This window comes from Lithobates pipiens, unplaced genomic scaffold, assembly GCF_037356315.1.
Source record: "Lithobates pipiens isolate NorthernLeopardFrog02 unplaced genomic scaffold, aLitPip1_a1.2 Scaffold_13, whole genome shotgun sequence".
Taxonomy (NCBI): Eukaryota; Metazoa; Chordata; class Amphibia; order Anura; family Ranidae; genus Lithobates; species Lithobates pipiens.
In genome coordinates this window covers 484892031-484912612 of record NW_027507718.1, presented here as the reverse complement: position 1 = coordinate 484912612, position 20582 = coordinate 484892031, and the positions used below count along the sequence as shown (strand labels likewise).

The window sequence follows — 20582 nt, the reverse complement described above, 5'->3', positions numbered from 1 at the left end:
GCATACATTGGCTAGTAGTGATTTTGGAAAGAGCAAGTCCTTTATCAGGTACAGGCTCTGAGGGTAAAATGTTAGCAGGAGGTACACACCTGACGCCCTCAGATGGGCAAAAAGGACTAGGAATTTGTGCAGGAGTGCTACTAAAAATGACCTGTATGCTCCCAGGCTTAGAGAAATTATTCCTATACCTCCCTTCCCTGTGTTCAGCTTCAATTAGAAAAAAAGAGCCTGAAAGTAAACATCTTCTGCCCTGCTCTTTCCTTGCAAAACCCATAATACTCTTTAAATGCCCCCTGCATTGCAAAACAAAGATTTTATTCACATAGTAATAAAACGTAAAGCATCATTTTTTAACAAACTCAACTTCAGTTTCATATTCTTTCTAATTTAAAGTCCATTCACATGGCACAAAAAAACCTTTTAAGCACTAGTTACCCTCTCTATGCTCCAGGGTTTTCATCTGTGTTTTACTCTGCTGCTGTGCACCTGTCTCCTTCCAGGTAAATGATACCAGCTTCACTCAGTCACTTTTTGTAAGCACAGGACATCATGAACATACCCCTTGGGGGGCCTGGACTTGCCCTATTACAACATGATTGATGTCCTCTGCAGCGTAGAGGACTGCCCAAGATGACTGGATGGAAGACAGCTGAAATCTTTTGATGCATGGAGTGAGAGGGAAGGTTTAGTGGAGCTAGGCTTAAAAAAAAGTATTAAAGCGGGAGTAAACCCAGTTTCAAAAAACACTTACATTCCCGGCATGACCGAAATGCTAACTTTTACATTGGTTGTGCTCTCAACCAAACTTTCAAACCATCCAATGGCTGGTTTCATAACTGATCACATGTGCAGCATTATGGCAGAATCATTAGAGGCCAAGATGGCAGCTTCCTTGACTGAAAATGATAGAAGGGTTTACTACCACTTTAACTTAAAAATATTAAAACACATCTCTGGTTACAACAAACCCTGTTCTCTCCCCACACCTTCACCCCTCAAATATTTATTTAAAATTTCCTTTATACATATCCTAAATTCAGGAGTCTTCTGACTGCTAACTTGATGTCTCAAGCTCCTCCTCTTCATTTGGTGGCAGAAGGCAATGGCATCTTTCAATATTGCAAGAAGCTTCACTAACATTATGACATTAGTGGTATTGTACTGTAAGCCTAGACCATCTTGGTGACCTCAGGAAATGGGTCCATGACAACCGGAGCTCACAGGAAGTGGACAACGACACTTGTTATCTTTATATGCAGAAGAGGGTAGTCACTGGACCTCAAAGTGGTGACGTCTGTAAGGAACAGCACCCGAGCGCTAATGAGGTATGTAGCAGAAGGTGCCTTTCATTTTTTTAAAGTGCCAGTCTATTTTTTTGGGGGAAAATGTTTTAAATTAGAGTTCTGCTTTAAAACTCACCTAAACTGTTATAACTTCCATTTATAGACATTTCTGAGACAAGCTCGTCTGTTTTTATGTTTGCTACCAAACATGGCTTATCACAAGACGTAAATACATAAAGCTTAGCATGACCATGCAAGGCAGATAATGTTAATGTTTGAATGGTGTTGTAGATCCGGTGATGTAATCTCACTACTGGTCACAGATTAGAGCAGCTGCCTATAAGAAGGAGAAAATTAAGGTGTAGCTCATTCTCTCTCTAACCCTCTGGTGGAGATCAGTTCCCGTTCTGCAATGGCTTTCTCAGGAACCTATGAGCTGCAGTCAAAGGAGAATTTTGAGGCTTTCATGAAAGCAATTGGTAAGAACAATCTGGTTCTTTAACTTCTATTAATATTATTATTATCATTATTATTGCATTATAATTAAAGTGAACCTGTGCTCAATGTAAAAAAAAAAAAATTTTTAGGTTTGGAGGTATAAGAGGATACAGATGGTTTTTCAAATAGACATTTATTGTTACGAGGTTATTTACATCAATGCTATTCAGTTTAGAACATGCTGCATGTTTGTGCATTTACACATGTAAGAGGAACCTCAACCCCTTTGGGATTCATTTTGTTTTATCGCCTTCTTTTGTCTGCTGGGTTGAGCTCAAAAAGCATACTCACCTGCCCAGTGAATACAGCATTGACGTGCTGCCATCTGCCGATCCCTTGTTTTACACTGGGTCCCGCAATGCCATCTTCCTTTCTGATGTCATCGGGAGCCATCTGTCTCTTCTGGCTGGCCACTGATGACTTACCGCTAAGTCCGTCCTCCTCCAGCCACTCTGTAAGCTGATGCCTTCTGACGTTTTATGACGTGGATTTGCCAGAAGGCTGCTGGAGTGGGGTACATGTCATTCTCACCTAGGTGAGAATAGAGTGAGGGAGACAGCCTGGACCAAATTTTTTTTATAAAAGATTAAAAAAAAATGTGGAGGAAAGGAAGTCTATAATGATCCAAAAAGTGGGGAAATGAAGGTCAGCTTTAAAGTATATCTTAAGCCAAAACAATTTGTTTTCATATTTGATAGGGTAAGGAGGAGTTAAAGCCCCCATTGTTGTTTTCTTCTATTTACTTTTGGGAAATGTATTTCTACTTCCAGTCCTATGGAAAAAATCTCTCCAAAGAGATCTTTTTATCTATAAATTCCATAGAAAACAAAATAATTTTTGCAAAACAATGTTGCCAAAAGAAAGTTGAGTTTTTCTCAAAAAAATAACAGCGAGCAGAAGTGGTTAATCCCATAGTTTTGAAATTGGATGTTTAACAAGTTTGTATAGGTGTAATGGTAAGGTGTCCTCAAACGTATGACCGTCTAGTGGAGTGGTCTCCAAACTGTGACCTTGGGACCAGATGCAGTCCTTGGGGCACTGTCATACACTGATATCAATAAAGGGGCACAACTCCTCCCAATGACACCAACAGTGGGGCCCCATGACACCAATAATGGAGCACAATTCCTCCCAATGACACAAACCATGGGGCACAATTCTTCCCAATGTCACCGTCACCAACAGTAGGGCCCAATGACACCAATAATGAAGCACAATTCCTCCCAATGATATAAACCATGGGGCACAATTCATCCCTATGACACAAACAATGGGGCATTATTCCTCCCAATGGCACCAAAGATGGGGCATTGTCAACTTCCACTGATGCTGGGACATTTTCAACTCACGCTAGCCACAGTCTGGCCCCCCTAAAGTATAAAGGACAGTAAACTGGCCCTTTGTTTAGAAAGTTTGGAGTTCCTTACCTTCTATCTATTCATCTGGTGTTCAGATGGCCATACTCCATTCAGAATTTAGTTCAAACATTTTCATTTTAAGAACTTTTGTTTGATTTTATAATAGCTAGTGGATCAAACCAACATTTGTTTTTTGATCACAGTGATGAGAAAATTGGAAGGAACAGGATGGAAAATTTTTCTCAAGTGTACAAATTTCTAACAGTGCATGTGGTTTTCGTTTTTGGTGAAAAAGTCCATGCATTCAAAAATCGAATGTCAAAAGCAAACAAAATGTAAAAAGTTCAGAAAGAACCTTCAAATGACATTCGTCAGATTATTTGATATACTGAGAATTTTAGTAATAATATTAAAATAAATGTGCTTTTGAAAATCTATTAGTGCATGGCCAGCTTTAAACTATACAGGAAGACAAGATAAATCGCCTGTATCAGGGAATGGACAGGTATTCTAAGCCTTCCCCACTCCGTCCAAAATTAAAAAGCTAAATGTGATCTTTAAATTTAAGCCTAACTCCAGCTTTCTTTGCACTTTCAATAGTTGAAATAGTTAGAGGTGGGTGAACGATGTCACGATCTCCACCTCAGCCAATCAGAGGAAACCTTGTATTCACTGACAAAAGTTCAAGGCTTCCTTTGAATGGCTGAAAAGCTCTCAGCCCAACTTCATTTTGTTCTGGCAGCAGACAGGAAGTCCTGTACCACCGCCGAAACACAGCACCACAAACTGTATGTAGCTAATGCTACATACAGTTTATACATCGCTTACAGTCGCCACGGCAATTACTAAAGGAAATAGTTTGTTTGAGCCAGCTTTCCCAAATTAGCTATTTAAAGTGAAAGGAAAGATGGATTTTAACTTAGTAAAATTATGCAATCAATAAAAATAACTAAATTACCCTAAATGTACCCACAGACAATCCCCCCCAAAAAAACACACCTTTTAAATAAAGAAAAGATTAGTAGTTATATTTCATATGTTGCACTTTTAACCATTTCCCATCCAAGGCTGTCATATGTCATCCTGGACTTTGAGTGGAGATTTCTGAATGATGAGTGCAGGTACAGGCATCATTCAGATATCATCTTTTTTAGTCGTCGATTCCCCTCCCGCCGCACTCCGGTGCTTCTACTGCCTTGCCTGTGCAATCGGCGAGCCTGAGAAGGAATCAGCCAGTGGTGGAAGTTCACCATAGAGAATACAGCCAGGCGGTCCCCGGCAGTCTCTATGACCTTCAGAGGCCTGGGCGCGACATTATGATGTCACGTCCGGCCTGGCAGATGTAAACACTGTTTGGTACTCAGCTCGAAGACCCCACATCTCTCCATAAAGAGGACCTGTCATGCCCTATTCCTATTACAAGGGATGTTTACATTCCTTGTAATAGGAATAAAAGTGATAAAAAAATAAAAATAAATTAAGGGAAAGTGTAAAAATAAAAAAATTAAAGTCAAACAAACAATTAAAAAAAAACTTTAATGCGCCCCATCATCGAGTACTCGCACACAGAAGCAAACGCATACATACGTCATGCGCACATTTGTAAACGGAGTTCAAACCACACATGTGGGGCATCGCCGCAAACTTTATAGCAAGAGCAATAATTTAAGTGCAAGACTTCCTCTGTAACTCTAAACTGGTAACCTGTAAAAAAAATGTAAAGCTTTGCCTATGGAGATTTTTAAGTACCGAAGTTTGGCGCCATTTCAAGAGTGTTAGCAATTTTAAAGCGTGACATGCTAGATATCTATTTACTTGGTATAACATCATCTTTCACATTATACAAAAAAATTTGGCTTTTTTTAATTCATGAAGCATTTTTTTTCCCAAAAAATTGCGCTTGAAAAATTACCGCGCAAATACTGCATGACAAAACAACCGCCATTTTATTCCCTGGAGTCTTTGCTAAAAAAATATAATATTTGGGGGTTCTGAGAAATTTTCTAGCAAAACAATTATGATTTTCACATGTAGGACAGGAGTGGCAGAATAGGCACCGTATGAAATTGGTTATACCAAAAGCTATGTGTTTTTTTTTTTTTTATAGCTAATAGAGATGCACTGAAATTTTGGTGGCCGAAACATATTGAAGCAAAAATGGCGTTATTGGCATTTTGCCGATAAGAGACAAAGGTGTCGATAATGGTGTGTGAAACGCATGCAATTTTTCCAAGATTTTACAGTGCTTATGGTTTGTTTTTCATAGGTCATGTGACTCAAAAACCGCATCTAAAATGTAACACAGGTGCGCTATTGATGCGTTCTTGCTGTGTTTTCAATGCATTTCAACCGAGAGGTGTGTTTTTTTTTAACTGACCAAAAATGCAGCAAGCATGATTTTTAACACCATAATGGAAGTGCAACAGACCAGTATGAAGACATACATAGAATTTAAGGGGATACATTTTTCTAAAGATGCCAATAATAGCCAACAATCAATTCATATTTAAATTCATAATATTAATTAAAAAGTTGAATATAATACAATTATATGTAAAAAAAATAATTTTTTTTAAAAACTGCAAATTTCGGTTTCAGCACCAAAATTTCCATTCGGTGCACCTCTACTTGCTAATCAGTAGGGATGAGCCAAACACCCCCCGGTTTGGTTCGCACCAGAACTTGCGAACAGACAAAAAATTTGTGTGAACATGCAAACACCGTTAAAGTCTATGGGACACGAATGTGAGAAATCAAGTACAAAGTACTCATTTTAAAGGCTTATATGCAAGGTATTGCTATAAAAAGTGTTTGGGGACCCGGGTCCTGCCCCAGGGGACATGTATCAATGTAAAAAACTTTTTTTAAATCAGCTGTTTTTTCAGGAGCAGTGATTTTAAGAATGTGAAACAATAAAAATGAAATGATCCTTTAAATATCGTGTCTGGGGGGCCCCCTTAGTCTGCCTGTAAAGTAGCACATGTTTCCCATGTTTAGAAAAGTACTGCAGCAAAATGACATTTCCAATGGAAAAAATGTAATTAAAAATTTCTCCCGGCAATATACATAAAAAATTATTTTAAAAAATAGCGTGGGGTCCGCCCCCCAGTCCATACCAGGGCCTTTGGGTCTTATGTTCGACTCGAACTTGAAACTCATCCCTACTGATCAGTATAGTAATACAAAGTATCAGCACATCATACTGTGCAAGCTACAGTACATCTCCCACAAGACACTTAATACAGAACATCTTGTCACTATGAAGTTATTAAAATATTAATAATAATAATGGTAAAGGTACACAGGCAATGTTATGTTTAGGGACATCAGTGTAGAAATATAATTTAGTGTGTTAGTGCTGGTTTGTTACCAGAAAGTATATTACATTTAGGCTTACCTACAGTTTTCTTGTCCCAACCTATTAGACTATCCTGCTTTGTGAACTTTACTGTTAAGTTCTTTCTAATAGATGGACAGGATCCCAAACTTTGTAGCCTCTGAAAACATATGTTATGTCCCCTTGGATTAATGAGTCTGTCAAAAGCTAGTGGACAAGAATGGCTTAATTTTCAGAAAAGTATGCCAGACATCCATCAAATTGAACAAGAACTTGCGACTTTTTGTCTTCTGCTTTCAGCATTCTTGATGTCAGAGAAGATACACTACCTCTATTAAATCACTAGTTATCTGCTGGGACTCCATTGTCCCTGGGCACCCATAGCCATTGCTTTCTTGCCATCTTGCCATCCTGGCACAATGTGCCGTAACAAACAAAAATGTCCATCTTTTATTATCTGCTTCAATCTTTGTCCCAGTCTGGGCAGGTATTCAAATGAAAAAAAAGGTTGCAGAGTATTGGTGAACCAAAAGGAAGGCTTAGGTGATCAACACACCTAAAATAACCCATTAAAGCACCATAATTCTTAGAGGAAGAATTTCACTGGTAGCCTAGGAATTTGGGCATATATTTAACAAATTGCTAACACAGTTATTTAATTGTGTAGTCTTGGATGATCTCCAGTGTAAATTGTCAAGCCTAGACCCTTGCTTTCCAGTACATTATATCCTACTGCTATTCTCTGGTTGTTTAGGTACAGTATATTTACTCACCATCCGATATCCCCAATTTTGATCTAAAGTAGGTTCTCACTTTAAAATAGTTTTATTACTGTAAACAGGCAATGCTGTACATAGATAGAAGTAATTCTCCCAGAAAATAAATCTTCTCTTCACTTATTTTGTGTAACCAACAGTCCCTTTGACTGCTAAATACAAAGAAGCTTGTTGAAGTCAGACTGTTTTCCAGATCCATGCCACAGTGTAGGCAGGTGTAGTCTGTACTGCCCACTGCAGGTGGTGCTCGACCGATGTGGCAATGCAGATGGGAAAGGAAGTTGAGGAACTTGGTTTCTCTATGACTTTCTGCAATCACGGAGAGACAGCTGTCCAACTAGATGCTGGCACTCCATGTGACTACAACAGCCATCTTGGGTCAGGTAGAGTCTATTTAAGCAGTCCCAGGTTTAGCACGCTTTATGCAAGTAGCTAGTGTAGGGACAGGTTCCCCACCTGGCATGGACAGTGTTTAGAGGCATAGAAAAGGTTCCAGGGGAGCTGGGATAGTGCAGGGACTACTTAATGCTCTTTTTAGGAAGCCTCTACTTTGTGTGTAGACTGGCCAGGCCGCATTCTGCTCCTCATTGCAAACACTGTAGGCATCTTCAAGTCTTCAGACAGCTGTCACAGTTTGTAAGTGGCTCTGGACAGGTGTGCCTACCCACCGAGGTTGAATAAGTTGTGTTGTACCTTTGTAAAATATACTTTGCCTAACTTGGACTCTGTGAGTTTACTGCCCAGCACACCACACTGCACCTTGCTCACAACCTGACCACTAGTTACGATAGCCTTTCTCACCCAGGTTTCTGTGGAACCCTAAGGTTACTCCAAAGCTTGCTGAGGGTTCCTCGAGCAATTAGCAATTTCTGCCTTTCAGATAAGTAACCACTGACCTAAATTATATTGTATTATATTATATAAATTATAATGTTAGCCAGTACATTTCATACTGCCAAACTGCAGCATGGGTGCAGTGCAGTGTACCCACGGTTTTCATGTGGGTTAAATGCAGTTTAGTCTAGACTTCTATTAGTGTATGAATGTTTGAACTAAATTCTTCTATTATTTTTATGTGTGTTTTCTTAAAGCATACCAAAAGCCCTGCTTGCTGCATTTTTGGTGCTCTTTTAGAAAAATGTGGCAAAAACACAGAACATAATAGATAGAAGTCTATGGGAAATTGTGGGTAGCCCACATGAAAACTGTGGGTACGCTGTGCTGCACCAACACTGTGGTCAAATCACAGCATGGCTGTGTGAATGCAGACTTAGGGGGGTTTCTTTCTACTGGCTACCAATGTAGGAAGTATTATTCCTTATGGCCATGTTGCTGGTGTACTGTGAGCTGTAGTAATTATTATCAGGGGTTTCCTGAGACAGGAAAGTTATTTCAAGGGTTTCTCAGTGTTAAAATGGTTAGGAAAGACTAATACTAAATAACTATTCTACCTGTATGTCATAGCAAACCAAGAAAGCTGTCTATGTGCCTGCTGCACTCTTTATCTGAATGACCAGTGTTGCACAATCTCCTTAGTACCAGCACTATGAGTTGCTATGTCTTGGCACCCCAAGCAAACTTGAACTATGTATGTGCTTAGCTGTTTGATCAAAGCCAGTTTGAATACACACATTTGGAAAGCACAAAACAAGAGTATTTTACTGATTGCAGGGGTTCCTGATGATGTCATCCAGAAAACAAAAGATCTGAAGACCATCACAGAAATTATCCAGACTGGGAATCATTTTGTGATTACAATGACCACAGGGCCCAGTGTCCTACGCAATGAGTTCACAATCGGTGAGGAGGTTGAGATGGAGTCACTGACTGGGAAAGTTAAGGTAAGAACACCAACAGGAGGAGTTGTAAAAGGGTGAAATGATAATGTTACTGTTGTAATTTTATCTAAAAATGAGCATAAATATGTAGCAGCCTCCTAGTTAGGCGCTAGACTGTCGGGTAAATTTCGTTCTTTTTGTGCTCCTGTGTAATCAGTGGAGCTGTTGCTGATTGCTCTGGGCTGATCAGGGTCCAACAGGCTGCACACTAGACTGCTTCTCTTTGCTTTCTGCAAACATCCAGGTCATAGGAGTGGAACAGTGAAAAGGTGAAAAATACAGCACTGTCAACTGAAAAAATGGAATTGCAATTTAAAATAATGGGGACAAGTGCAACGCTAAGTGAAAATGGTCTTATGAAATAAGACCACGTGGTAGCAAATAAATAAAGTCTAAAAGCGCTTGTAAAACAGACTATAAGTTCACGCAATGACATCAGCAAGGCTCGTTCCAATGCGTTTCGTCTAAGGAGACATCATCTGGGGTCAACATGCCGTGGTCATTGCATTTAAATAGATGTACCCCAATAACAGAATACAAACCTGTATTCAATTGATATTTAAAATGTAATCACTTCCTGGTTTTCAAAAATGGCATCCGCACTATTGGAAGCGGGTCAGCGCATCAGCGGACACGGTCTTCTGACGACCATCCTATAGAAATCAAGTACGTGTATCAAGCCTCACTTTTAGATGGCCAGTCTCCACCGGATATGAGGCTGGCAGTGCTTAATGGACAGCTGACACTCATTCACGTGCGTCCAGCCATTCACCACCACGTCATCCTGTCCGGAGATCTAGACGTCTGCGGGTCAAACCTCGCTATGGAAAGGCGGGGATGGCCTGCATCTGTCATATCATTGGCTAGACGCTGTCGATATTTACTATGGTAGTGACGTCACAAGCTTTTAAAACAAAAACAAGAAAAATGCATATAGAATAAATAATAGATATGAAAAAAAAAAAGGGTAAAAAAAAAAAGTATATATAAAAGATATAGGGCCACAATGACAAAGATGTGGGAGCAGTGATCTCTGTCGTGTTGTAGTGAGCCCATCAACCCTACAGTTAAAATCACTCCCTAGGACACACTTAACCCCTCGATTGCCCCCTAGTGTATAACCCCCTTCCCTGCCAGTGTCATTTACACAGTAATCAGTGCATTTTTATAGCACTGATCGCATATAAATGTCACCAATCCCAAAATAGTGTCAAAAGTGTCCAATGTGTCTGCCGCAATGTCGCAGTCATGATAAAAATCGCAGATCACCGCCATTAATGATAATAAAAAAATAAAAATAAAAATGCCATAAATCTATCCCCTATTTTGTAGACGCTATAACTTTTGCGCAAACCAATCAATATACACTTTTTTTTTTTACCAAAAATATGTAGAATACATATTGGCCTAAACTGAGAAAAAAATTAGTTCTTTTATATATTTTTTGGGGGTATTTATTATAGCAAAAAGTAAAAAATATTTTTTTTGTTTATAGCGCAAAAAAGAAAAACCGCAGGGATGATCAAATACCACCAAAAGCAAGCTCTATTTGTGGGAAAAAAAGAATGTCAATTTTGTTTGGGTGCAACATTGCGCAATTGTCAGTTAAAGCGACGCAGTGCCGAATCGCAAAAAGTGCCCTGGTCAGGAAGGGGGTAAAGCCTTCTGGCGATGAAGTGGTTAAAAAAAATTGAGCTTTGAGGATTGTTTAGGCCAATATGTATTCTTTTACATATCTTTAGTAAAAAAAAAAAAAATTACAATAAGCGCATATGGATTGGTTTCCGCAAAAGTTATAGCGTCTACAAAATAGGGGATAGAATGATGACATTTTTATTTTTTTATTTTACTAGTAATGGCGGTGATCAGTGATTTTTAGCGGGACTGGGATATTGTGGTGGACAGATCGGACACTCGTGACACTTTTTTGGGACCAGTGACATTTATAGAGTGATCAGAGCTAAAAATAGCCACTGATTACTGTATAAATATCACTGGCAGGGAAGGGGTAAACACTAGGGACAGATCAAGGGGTTAAGTGTTCCCTTGGAGGTGTTTCTAACTGTGGGGGAGGGGAATGACTGGAGGAGGAGAGATATCGCTGTTCCTAATCACTAGGAACAGCAGATCTCTCTCTACTCCTTTGACAGAACGGGGATCTGTCTGTTTACATTGACAGATCCCCATTCTGGCTCTCAGAGGAGCGATCGCGGGTGGCCTGCAGATATCGGGGGCCGCTGGCCACGCATTTAGACTCGGGCATCGCACTGCGGGCATGCCCCCTTTAGCTTCTTAAAACGGCCGATGTATAAAGACAGCGATTCGCACAGCCATGCCAACCTGCCACAGTACAACTGCAGTGGCTGGTCGGCAAGTACTGTAGTTAAAAAAAAAAAAGAAAGATTGGTTAAACCCACCTGTGCTTTTTGTTTACCACTACTTTTCCTTTATACTGGTTTTTGAAATTTAAAAAATCGCAGCAATTTAGAAATCAGAAGAACAGCATGTAGTGGAGCAGGTTTCAGCCGTCTGTCTGGAGGGGGGGGTGCGGTCTGGCCGCTCTGAGCCCAAAAAGGAAGGTGTCCAAGGAGATTGGGGAGCCCTAAGCTTTCCCTACTCATCTGGAACCTTTCCTAATACTGTCCCTGACAGATGGGTGACCTGTTCCTTTAATACCCACATGTGAATGTGCGCCAAACTCACTGACCAGGGTCTTAAATAGACTCTGCCATACCTAGGATGGGCAGCCAGCATCCAATAGGATCACTGCCCCAGTGACTCAGGAAACCATAGAGGAACCATCTCTCTCTCTCTCTCTCTCTTTCTCTCTCCACTGCCGCTGCAGTTGGGCGCCCCCTGCAGTGGAGACAACAGACTGCACCTGCCTACAAGCACCTGCACACATTTTCTTGTGCACGAAAAGCATTACACACCTGTGTTCTTTTTTATTGTCTATGAAATACAGTTTTATTCATTCTGTTGCTTTAAAAAACAAATTTATCAAAAATGAAAAAAGAAAAATCATTATTATTATTTTTTATTTTTCCCAGACTGTCGTTAATATAGTGGACGGCAAGATGATTTCGCGGCTTAATGATGTTCTCTCTGTCAGTGAAGTCTCCGGAGATCTTCTCATCAGTGTAAGTATAATGCCCTTCTTCTACCTGAACGCCAAATACACATTTAATGATCACATGTATAAAACAATTGGGCCTTATGTATTAATGTACCTGCAAGAGGAACCGCCAATAGCAACCAGTGTCAACCATTGCCAGTGGAGAGGAATGCCAAACCAATAAACTGAGTTATGATCAATCATATGTATATATTGCATAAATTAATACAGTTATCTGCATCATTAACCCCTTCATGCCAAAGGGTAAAACAAACGTTAACGCCTAAGCATCATTTTGCAACTTTGAGATGTGTTATTACAACAGTACATATTACCACAACTACTTTGTGTATCCAGGTGGCTTATACCTTGTTTTTTTTTTTCAGGATAAACTGGGCTTTCTTTTAGTGGTAAATAGTAATGGATATTTTGTAAATTATTATTTTTATCAAAGGAAACCTGTCCCAAAATTGTAGACAATAATTTATATATATATATATATATATATATATATATATATATATATATATATACACATACACACACACACACACACACACACTTTTTTATTTTTTTATTTAGCTGTTTGTTAATTGTTGTTTAATAATTATACATAAATATTGTGCCGTGCTGTGTAAATATCTCTATATAATACTGCAAACTAAATGCTCAATCCATAAAGTGCAAGTGTAAAAATAAATAAATGTTGTGTCCCACTACGTAAATTAATCTGATTCACACAATAAATACAAAACAATTCCAATTCATATGGTGCTAACACAAAAGAATAATCAAAATATATATATATATAATAATAATTAAATATAAATATGTGCTATAAATATTCCAGTGCAATAAATGTGAACAAATTTTACACATAAAAAATCCAATCCTTAAACGACTGATCAAGCTATATAGTGCTTCCAAAGAAGAGTCAAGGATAGATGGCGCTATATATGTGCTATAAATATTCCAGTGCAATAAATCAAATGTGAACAAATTTTACACATAAAAAAATTCAATCCTTAACCACTTCAGTACAGGGTATTTTCACCCCCTTCCTGCCCAGGCCAATTTTCAGTTTTCAGCACTGTCGCATTTTGAATGACGATTGCACGGTCATGCAACACTGCACCCAAATTAAATTTTTATCTTTTTTTCCCCCATACATAGAGCTTTCTTTTGGTGGTATTTGATCACCTCTGCGTTTTTTATTTTTTGCGCTATAAACAAAAGAAGAGTGACAAGTTTGAAAAAAAAACACATTTTTTAATTTTTACTATAATAATTATCCCAATTTAAAAAAAAGAAAAAAAAATCTTCCTCACTTTAGGCCAATATGTATTTTTCTACATATTTTTGGTAAAAAAATAATTAAAAATCGTAATAAGTGTATATTGATTGGTTTGTGAAAAAGTTATAGCGTCTACAAAATAGGGGATAGTTTTATGGCATTTTTATTATTATTTTTTTTAACTAGTAATAGTGGCGATCTACGATTTTTATTGTGACTATTTTGGGACCATTCACATTTATACAGCGATCAGTGCTATAAAAATGCACTGATTACTGTATACATGTCACTGGCAGGGAAGGGGTTAACACTAGGGGGCAATCAAGGGGTTAAATGTGTTACCTAGGGAGTGATTCTAACTGTAGGGGGAGGTGAATCACAAGGGGAGTAGACCGATCAGTGTTCCTCTGTACTGAAACACATGATCGGTCTCCTCTCACCTGACAGGATGTGGATCTGTGTGTTTACACATGGTCCTGCTCTGACATCGCGGTCGCCGGGCACGCTCATCGGCTCCCAAGTGACACAACCCCTAGACGGCCAGGAAGCCCAGGACGTCATATGACGCCGGCTCAGGATGAGAGATCCCTCCTGCGGACGTCATTTGACTATGGGCGGGATTTCAAGTGGTTAAACGATCGATCTATATACAGTATATTGCTCCCAAAGTAACTTCCTCAGTGACTTGTGATAGTGCTTCAGAATTAAACTCTTGGTGACTTTTCACATGTGCCCCCCCCCCCCTCCCCCGGTGTGATTGCTCTCAACTCAGGGGATGCGACCGCACAGTAAACTTTGCTCAGACAAGCAGTAGAACCATCATTGGGCTCAAGGTTAATGGACTCTTTGTATCATCAGGCACTTCCATATGGGAAATAGGCTAGATAGTGTGATAACATTTTAACTCCAAATTTATTGCATAAAATATGTCAATGTACTCACATGCTGTAGGTGCTACCAGCGCACCAGTCTGTATATAGCGTAAACAAAAACTAATCTCCCAATCCAGGAGGCAAAGATTCTGTGTCTCTAGCAGGCATGTTCAGAGATCACCATCTCTGCTGACTCCTCCACTGCCCTAGCCCCTCCCCTTTACTCGTATTCAACACAGGGCTTATCACGTGTCTTCATCAGGGGGATTCTATTGGACTGCTAGCATTGCTATATACAGAGTGGTAGCATCTACAGCATGTGAGTACATTGACATATTTTATACAATAAATTTGGAGTTAAAACGTTATCACACTAGCTAGCCTATTTTTTATATATATGATCTGAGGAGTTTTCTTTGGAAGCAATATATATAGATCGATCGATCGTTTAAATATTGCATTTTTTACATGTAAAATTTGTTCACGTTGATTTATTGCACTGGAATATTTACAGCACATATTTAAATATTCTATATTTTTATATATTTAAATTATTCTTTTGTATTAGCACCATATGAATTGGAATTGTTTTATATTTATTGTGTTATATTGAATCAGATTAATTTTCGTAGTGAGACACAACATTTATTTATCTTTACACTTGCACTTGATGGATTGAATATTTAGTTTTCAGTATTATATAGAGATATTTACACAGTGCTACACAATATTTATATATAATTGTTTGATTTAAAGACAACATATGGGAGTGTGACTGGTGTCAGCAGCTGAAAGGCATGATTACATTTCCTTGTGGCAGGAAAGTCTAGTCTCTTTATATATTTGCATTGCTTTAATAAGGAACTTAAAGCGGGAGTCCGCCGGGAGTCCGCGTTTTTTTTTTTTTTTTTTTAAAGCCAGCAGCTACAAATACTGCAGCTGTTGACTTTTAAAATAGTGACACTTACCTGTCCAGCGCGCCCGCGATGTCGGCACCCGAAGCCGATCTCTCGATCGTCTCTCGGGTGCTGCCGCCGCCATCTTGGGTATGGGAATCAGGAAGTGGAGCCTTTCGGCTTCATTTCCCGGTTCCCTACTGCGCATGCGTGAGTCGCGCTGTGCAATAAGGATGGACCCGCTGCCTCTGGGATCTGTGTGTTTCCCAGCAGGCAGCGGGGGACTTTCGGAAAGGGGCGTAATCTACGCCCCTTTCCGCAGAGAGCTATCCCGGAAGTGGGTGCAGATACCTGTACTGTACAGGTACCTGCACCCCCCTCCCCCCTGAAAGGTGCCAATTGTGGCGCCCCGGAGGGGGGGAGGATTCCAATGAGCGGAAGGTCCACTTTAGGGTGGACCTCCGCTTTAAAGGAAGTAATAGGAAAGAGGGTTAGGGGAGGTTTCAGATACCATTTGCAGATCACTGACCGACTCCTTGAATCCAAAGGTAAAAAGCTTTTCCTTTTAGCAGACCTTGAATACCTGGATAGGCCTCTCACACACACCTAGCAGCCGGTAGAATGTCTGGACAAGCCTCTAACAGAGACCTAGCAGCCGGAAGAATGTCTGGACAAGCCTCTCACAGAGACCTAGCAGCCGGTAGAATGTCTGGACAAGACTTAGCAGCCAGAAGCTAGTTGCCATGGTTTCGATTGTAGAATAGGATTCAGCATCACCGTGTCAGAACCTTTAAGCCATCAGGCAACACTGTAAGCCCTTGTACACACGGTCGGAGATTCCGACAGAATGTGTCCGATCAGACCGTTTTGTCGGATATTCCGATTGTGTGTGGTCTCCATCGGACTGTTTCCGTCGGAATATCCGAGGGACCAAGTTTTCCAACTTGTCGGTAAAATTTTCCGACAACATGATCCAATCGGACCTTGTCCGATCATGTGTAGAGAATTCCGATAGGACAAAGTGCCACGCATGCTCAGATCAAATTCCTACACCAAAGCTATTGGCTACTAGCGTGAACGTAGTCCCGTCATAACGAAATAACGTCATCACGTTCTGAACGATCGGATTTTCCGACAACGTGGTCCGACCGTGTGCATGCAACAGTTTCGGACAAAATCCGTCGGAAGAAATCCAACGGATTTGGTTGTCGGAATGTTCGACCGTGTGTACAAGGGCTAAGAGTAGTTTAGGTATAGGTGTTTCCTCCAAATGAGGTACCAGGCCCTCCCGAGAGACCAGCCTTCATTCTGGCTCTCTCCAGCAAGGATCCTCCCCTGGATCTCCTCAGCTTGGCTCAGCTTCTTCCACACAGGCAAGACAGCCTAAAGACCACTGCAGGATTAGAAAGACATAACAGTATCACTGATCAAAGGGGAGCAAAGACTCACTCCCAGGAGAGTGAGACTTTCTTCCACATTTTAAATGCAAAGCAAACTAGAATGTAACTTAAAAGTCCATCCCTTTCTATAAGTAACTTAGCCACCATCTAGTGGCAGAAATCAGTAAAGTCCTTAGTGGCAAAGTATTAAAATTACTGTACACATGTAGAAAATCTTAACCAAGAAGTTCTCTAAACCTAGAACTATCTGGTTATGTACCCCATAGTCCATTTAGTGTAAGAAGTTTTCTCAGTCTTTGTTCAAAGGACTGAAGTCCCTTCTCTCAGTTTTAAACAGGAACAAACTGTTGCTTTAGAGCAGAGACTGATATTTGCCAGCTGAACTATGGCAGTGCCTTTAAATGGTTACCAGTAGAAACGAGGATCTGGCAAAGTAACTGGCTTCCCTTGTTTATCCACGGTAGTAAACAACACCACTTTTCACTTTTCACTGTTCCACTCCTCTCGCATTTATTCAATTTCTTGCATAGTCTTTGAAGGAGCATATTGAAATTCCAGGCCATATTCTGTAGCAACTCTTTTGTTGAGCATTCTTTGTAAGCAAGCAAGTTTTGGCAAGGCCCTGGTAGACTTTCAGCTGGACAGATAACTTTAGACAGATGCTCACTAGTAACACTTGGCATTTCCATACTATTTGATGTCTAAAGGTCTAAAGGTGCCCAATCTGGAAAAGTGAAGGTAGAAACAACATCCTCACTATTAGCCCACAATAGTTCTTGTGACATAGATTCAAACAGTTCATCATCACCAGATAAATCAGACAAGGACTCCAGCTCAGAATCCCTTAATTCTTCGGCAGGCCTATATTTAAACATTGACCCCCACTGAAATGCTTGTCCCAGATTTCTCACCAGTTCTTGATGTGGATTTCCTAGGAGTGATTCCTTCCTCGGGTTCCAGTTCTGGTGGTCTCTAGGGTAGGCCTCGACCGCGGGCATGGGATGCCTTTACATAGCCCACCTTCTTCGGGACAGGTGCAGTGGGCACAGTAGAGATAACGATGTCTGCTAATGGCACTTTAAGAACAGTAGCAGCGACATCATCAAATGGAACACTCACAGTAGCAGGCATGATGAGTGTAGATTTCCCAGCAGGAGCAAAAGCAGCAGCCTCCACTGTAACAACACCTGCCGCCCAATCAACTCTGTAGGCACGGGGCGGCACTGTAGGGTGTACCACAGAAAACAGGTACTCCCCGCAGTGCAGGCAAGGAACAAATGGACGGAGGTGTACAGTCAGTCCTTCACACATGTGGCATAACATACCCAGTATTTCGTGGTCTCCAACAGTATACAGCACACACTGACCGGATGTCGGTTTCTGTTAGCAGGGTTCCAGACAGCATAGCACTTGCAGTGGTGCTGACAGGAAACATCTTGGACCCCACTGCAGTTTTCACAAGAGAAAATTCAGCCATGACTGGCCTGTGATCTCCCCTGTAGTAACAGCAAACTTTCTCTCTTCAGCGCCAGATACACAAACAGCGTCTCACGCGGCAGCAGGCAGTAACTCCTCCCACTTGCTCTTCTGACCACGTAGCTCCTGGGCTTCTCTCACGCCACCCACAACTCACGCAGTCAGAAATGTGATCTTGCAATCAACCCCTGTTTTCCTGGAGAAAGTGACAAAGTCCAGGAACCCCTCTTTAGCAGAGACTGTCGGGTTCTTCCGCAGTGAATAGTGCAGCACTTTGGAAACAAGGGCTTTACTTGAGGTCTCAGTTCACAATCCCGACAGTGCCATGACAAAATTCCTGAGTTGCAGTTGGTTGCTAGGGACAACAGCAAACTTGTTCCACCAGGCCCCACGTTGGGCACCAAAATTTAGCACCCAACCCCCGCCCCCCCGGGTCTACTGGGAGAAATGAGGTACCTCCAGAGACAGGGGGGCAAGCTTACATTCACCCCAGGGCTGAGTCCATAGGCTGCATTAAGGTGAAAAAACATGAGGGTTTACAACCCCTTTAAGTAGATCCCAGGGGAGGACATTTTTGCTAAGCCTTATGACATCCGGTCTATTCAGAATAATACTTTTTAAAACCATAGTTGTTAACAAATAATTTAAGTGTATATGTTTTTTTTCTTTCAGATTTTGACCTACAAAGGAGTTTCCTACAAGTCAATTGCCAAGAAACTCCCCTAGAAGAGCAAGCTGATATTTGTTCAACAGTTAACCAAATAAAATAAAAATTATGATGAAAAAATAAACTGTCGCCTTACCTATCATTAAATGTTTAAACGCTTGACTGCTGCATGGCCATTCAAACTAATAAGAATTTTTATTTTTGGGTGGAAGCAGTAGCACACCACACCTGCTGAGTCTTCACTGCTGTCTGGGACTTCAGTGTGGACAACTTTGCCCAATCCCAGCACTGCTTAAAAAAGGTTTAGTTTAGCTTTTCAGCAAAGCTACTGTCAGCTACCAGCCAGGTTAACTTTCCAATGCTGTATCTTTGAGGGCCAAATGGCTTCAATATTTTCCAGGAAAATGCTTTGGCAGCTTAACCACTTAAAGCGGAGTTCCACCCATTATTTTATTTTTTTTACATTTTTTTTATATAATCCGTTCTTTTACACTATATTAAAACATTAAATCCATCTCATTTAACATATCGCCGATCAATTCACGTTTTTTTAAAATGACTTTCTGTCTATTTTTTCTCTGCAAAGCGCTTCCACCTCTACTGTGGGCACATGTGAAGCCCACTAGCAGTCTCTTCCAGGATATGGTGATGCTGTATGCCCAGCATGCACCTCTTTATCTCTCGATGCTTTGACCTGGTGTCCTGTCAGAAAGCCCCTACCCATCAGACTATGCAACCGAAGTGACATTGCGTCATCTTGGTACACCCGCACTTGTCCGCAGTAAGCCTAGAGTTAGAAGTCGGACATCTTTATGCACCCACCGTAGTATTGCTATTCCCTGTTATTTTTAACAGTAATCTCAGCTTATATAGTGAAATACAGTATATATAAGCTGAGTTTACTGTTAAAAGTATCTGTGAAAAACAAGACTCCGGTGGGTGTATAACCACTTCAGCCCCAGAGGATTTGGCTGCTTAACGACCAGAGGACTTTTTACAATTTGGCACTGCGCTGCTTTAACTGGTAATTGTGCAGACATGCAATGCTCTACCCAAACTTTTCCCACAAATAGAGCATTCTCTTGATGGTATTTGATTGCCTTTTGTGATGTGATAATGTGATTATTTTTTGTGATATAAACGGAAAAAGACTGAAAATTTTGAAATAAAATGATACTTTAAACATTTTATTATAAAAAAAATAATAAACTCAATTTTAGTCATACATTTAGGCCAAAATGTATTCAGCCACATGTATTTGGTAAAAAAAAGTCAATAAGCGTATATTTATTGGTTTACGCAAAAGTTATAGCATCTACAAACTAGGGTACATTTTCTGGAATTTACACAGCTTTTAGTTTGTGACTGCCTATCTCATTTCTTGAGGTGCTAAAATGTCAGGGCAGTACAACCCCCCCCCCCCAAAATGACCCCATTTTGGAAAGTAGACACCCCAAGGAAATGAGTGCTGAGAGGCATGTTGAGCCCATTGAATATTTTATTTTTTTGTCACAAGTGATTGAAAAAAAAAAAAAATTATAGTTGTCACTAAATGATATATTGCTCACACATGCCATAGTTATATGTGGAATTACATCCCAAAATACATTCCACTACTTCTTCTGAGTACGGGGATACCACATGTGTGAGACTTTTCGGGAGCCTAGCAGCGTACAGGACCCCAAAAACCAATCACCACCTTCAGGATCTCTAATGCCTCGTACACACGATCGCACATTCCGACAACAAAATCCACGTATTTTTTCAGACGG

General features: G+C 40.4%; 1 protein-coding gene across 1 annotated transcript; it reads left to right on the top strand.

Moving 5' to 3' along the window:
- Positions 1 to 1611: 1611 nt before the first annotated feature.
- LOC143975529 (fatty acid-binding protein, liver-like) lies at positions 1612 to 18934 on the top strand. Its single transcript, XM_077477990.1, has 4 exons — positions 1612 to 1762; positions 8924 to 9093; positions 12141 to 12230; positions 18816 to 18934. Exons 1-4 carry the CDS (start codon positions 1696 to 1698, stop codon positions 18867 to 18869), a joined length of 381 nt encoding a protein of 126 aa, XP_077334116.1. The 5' UTR covers positions 1612 to 1695; the 3' UTR covers positions 18870 to 18934.
- Positions 18935 to 20582: the final 1648 nt, after the last annotated feature.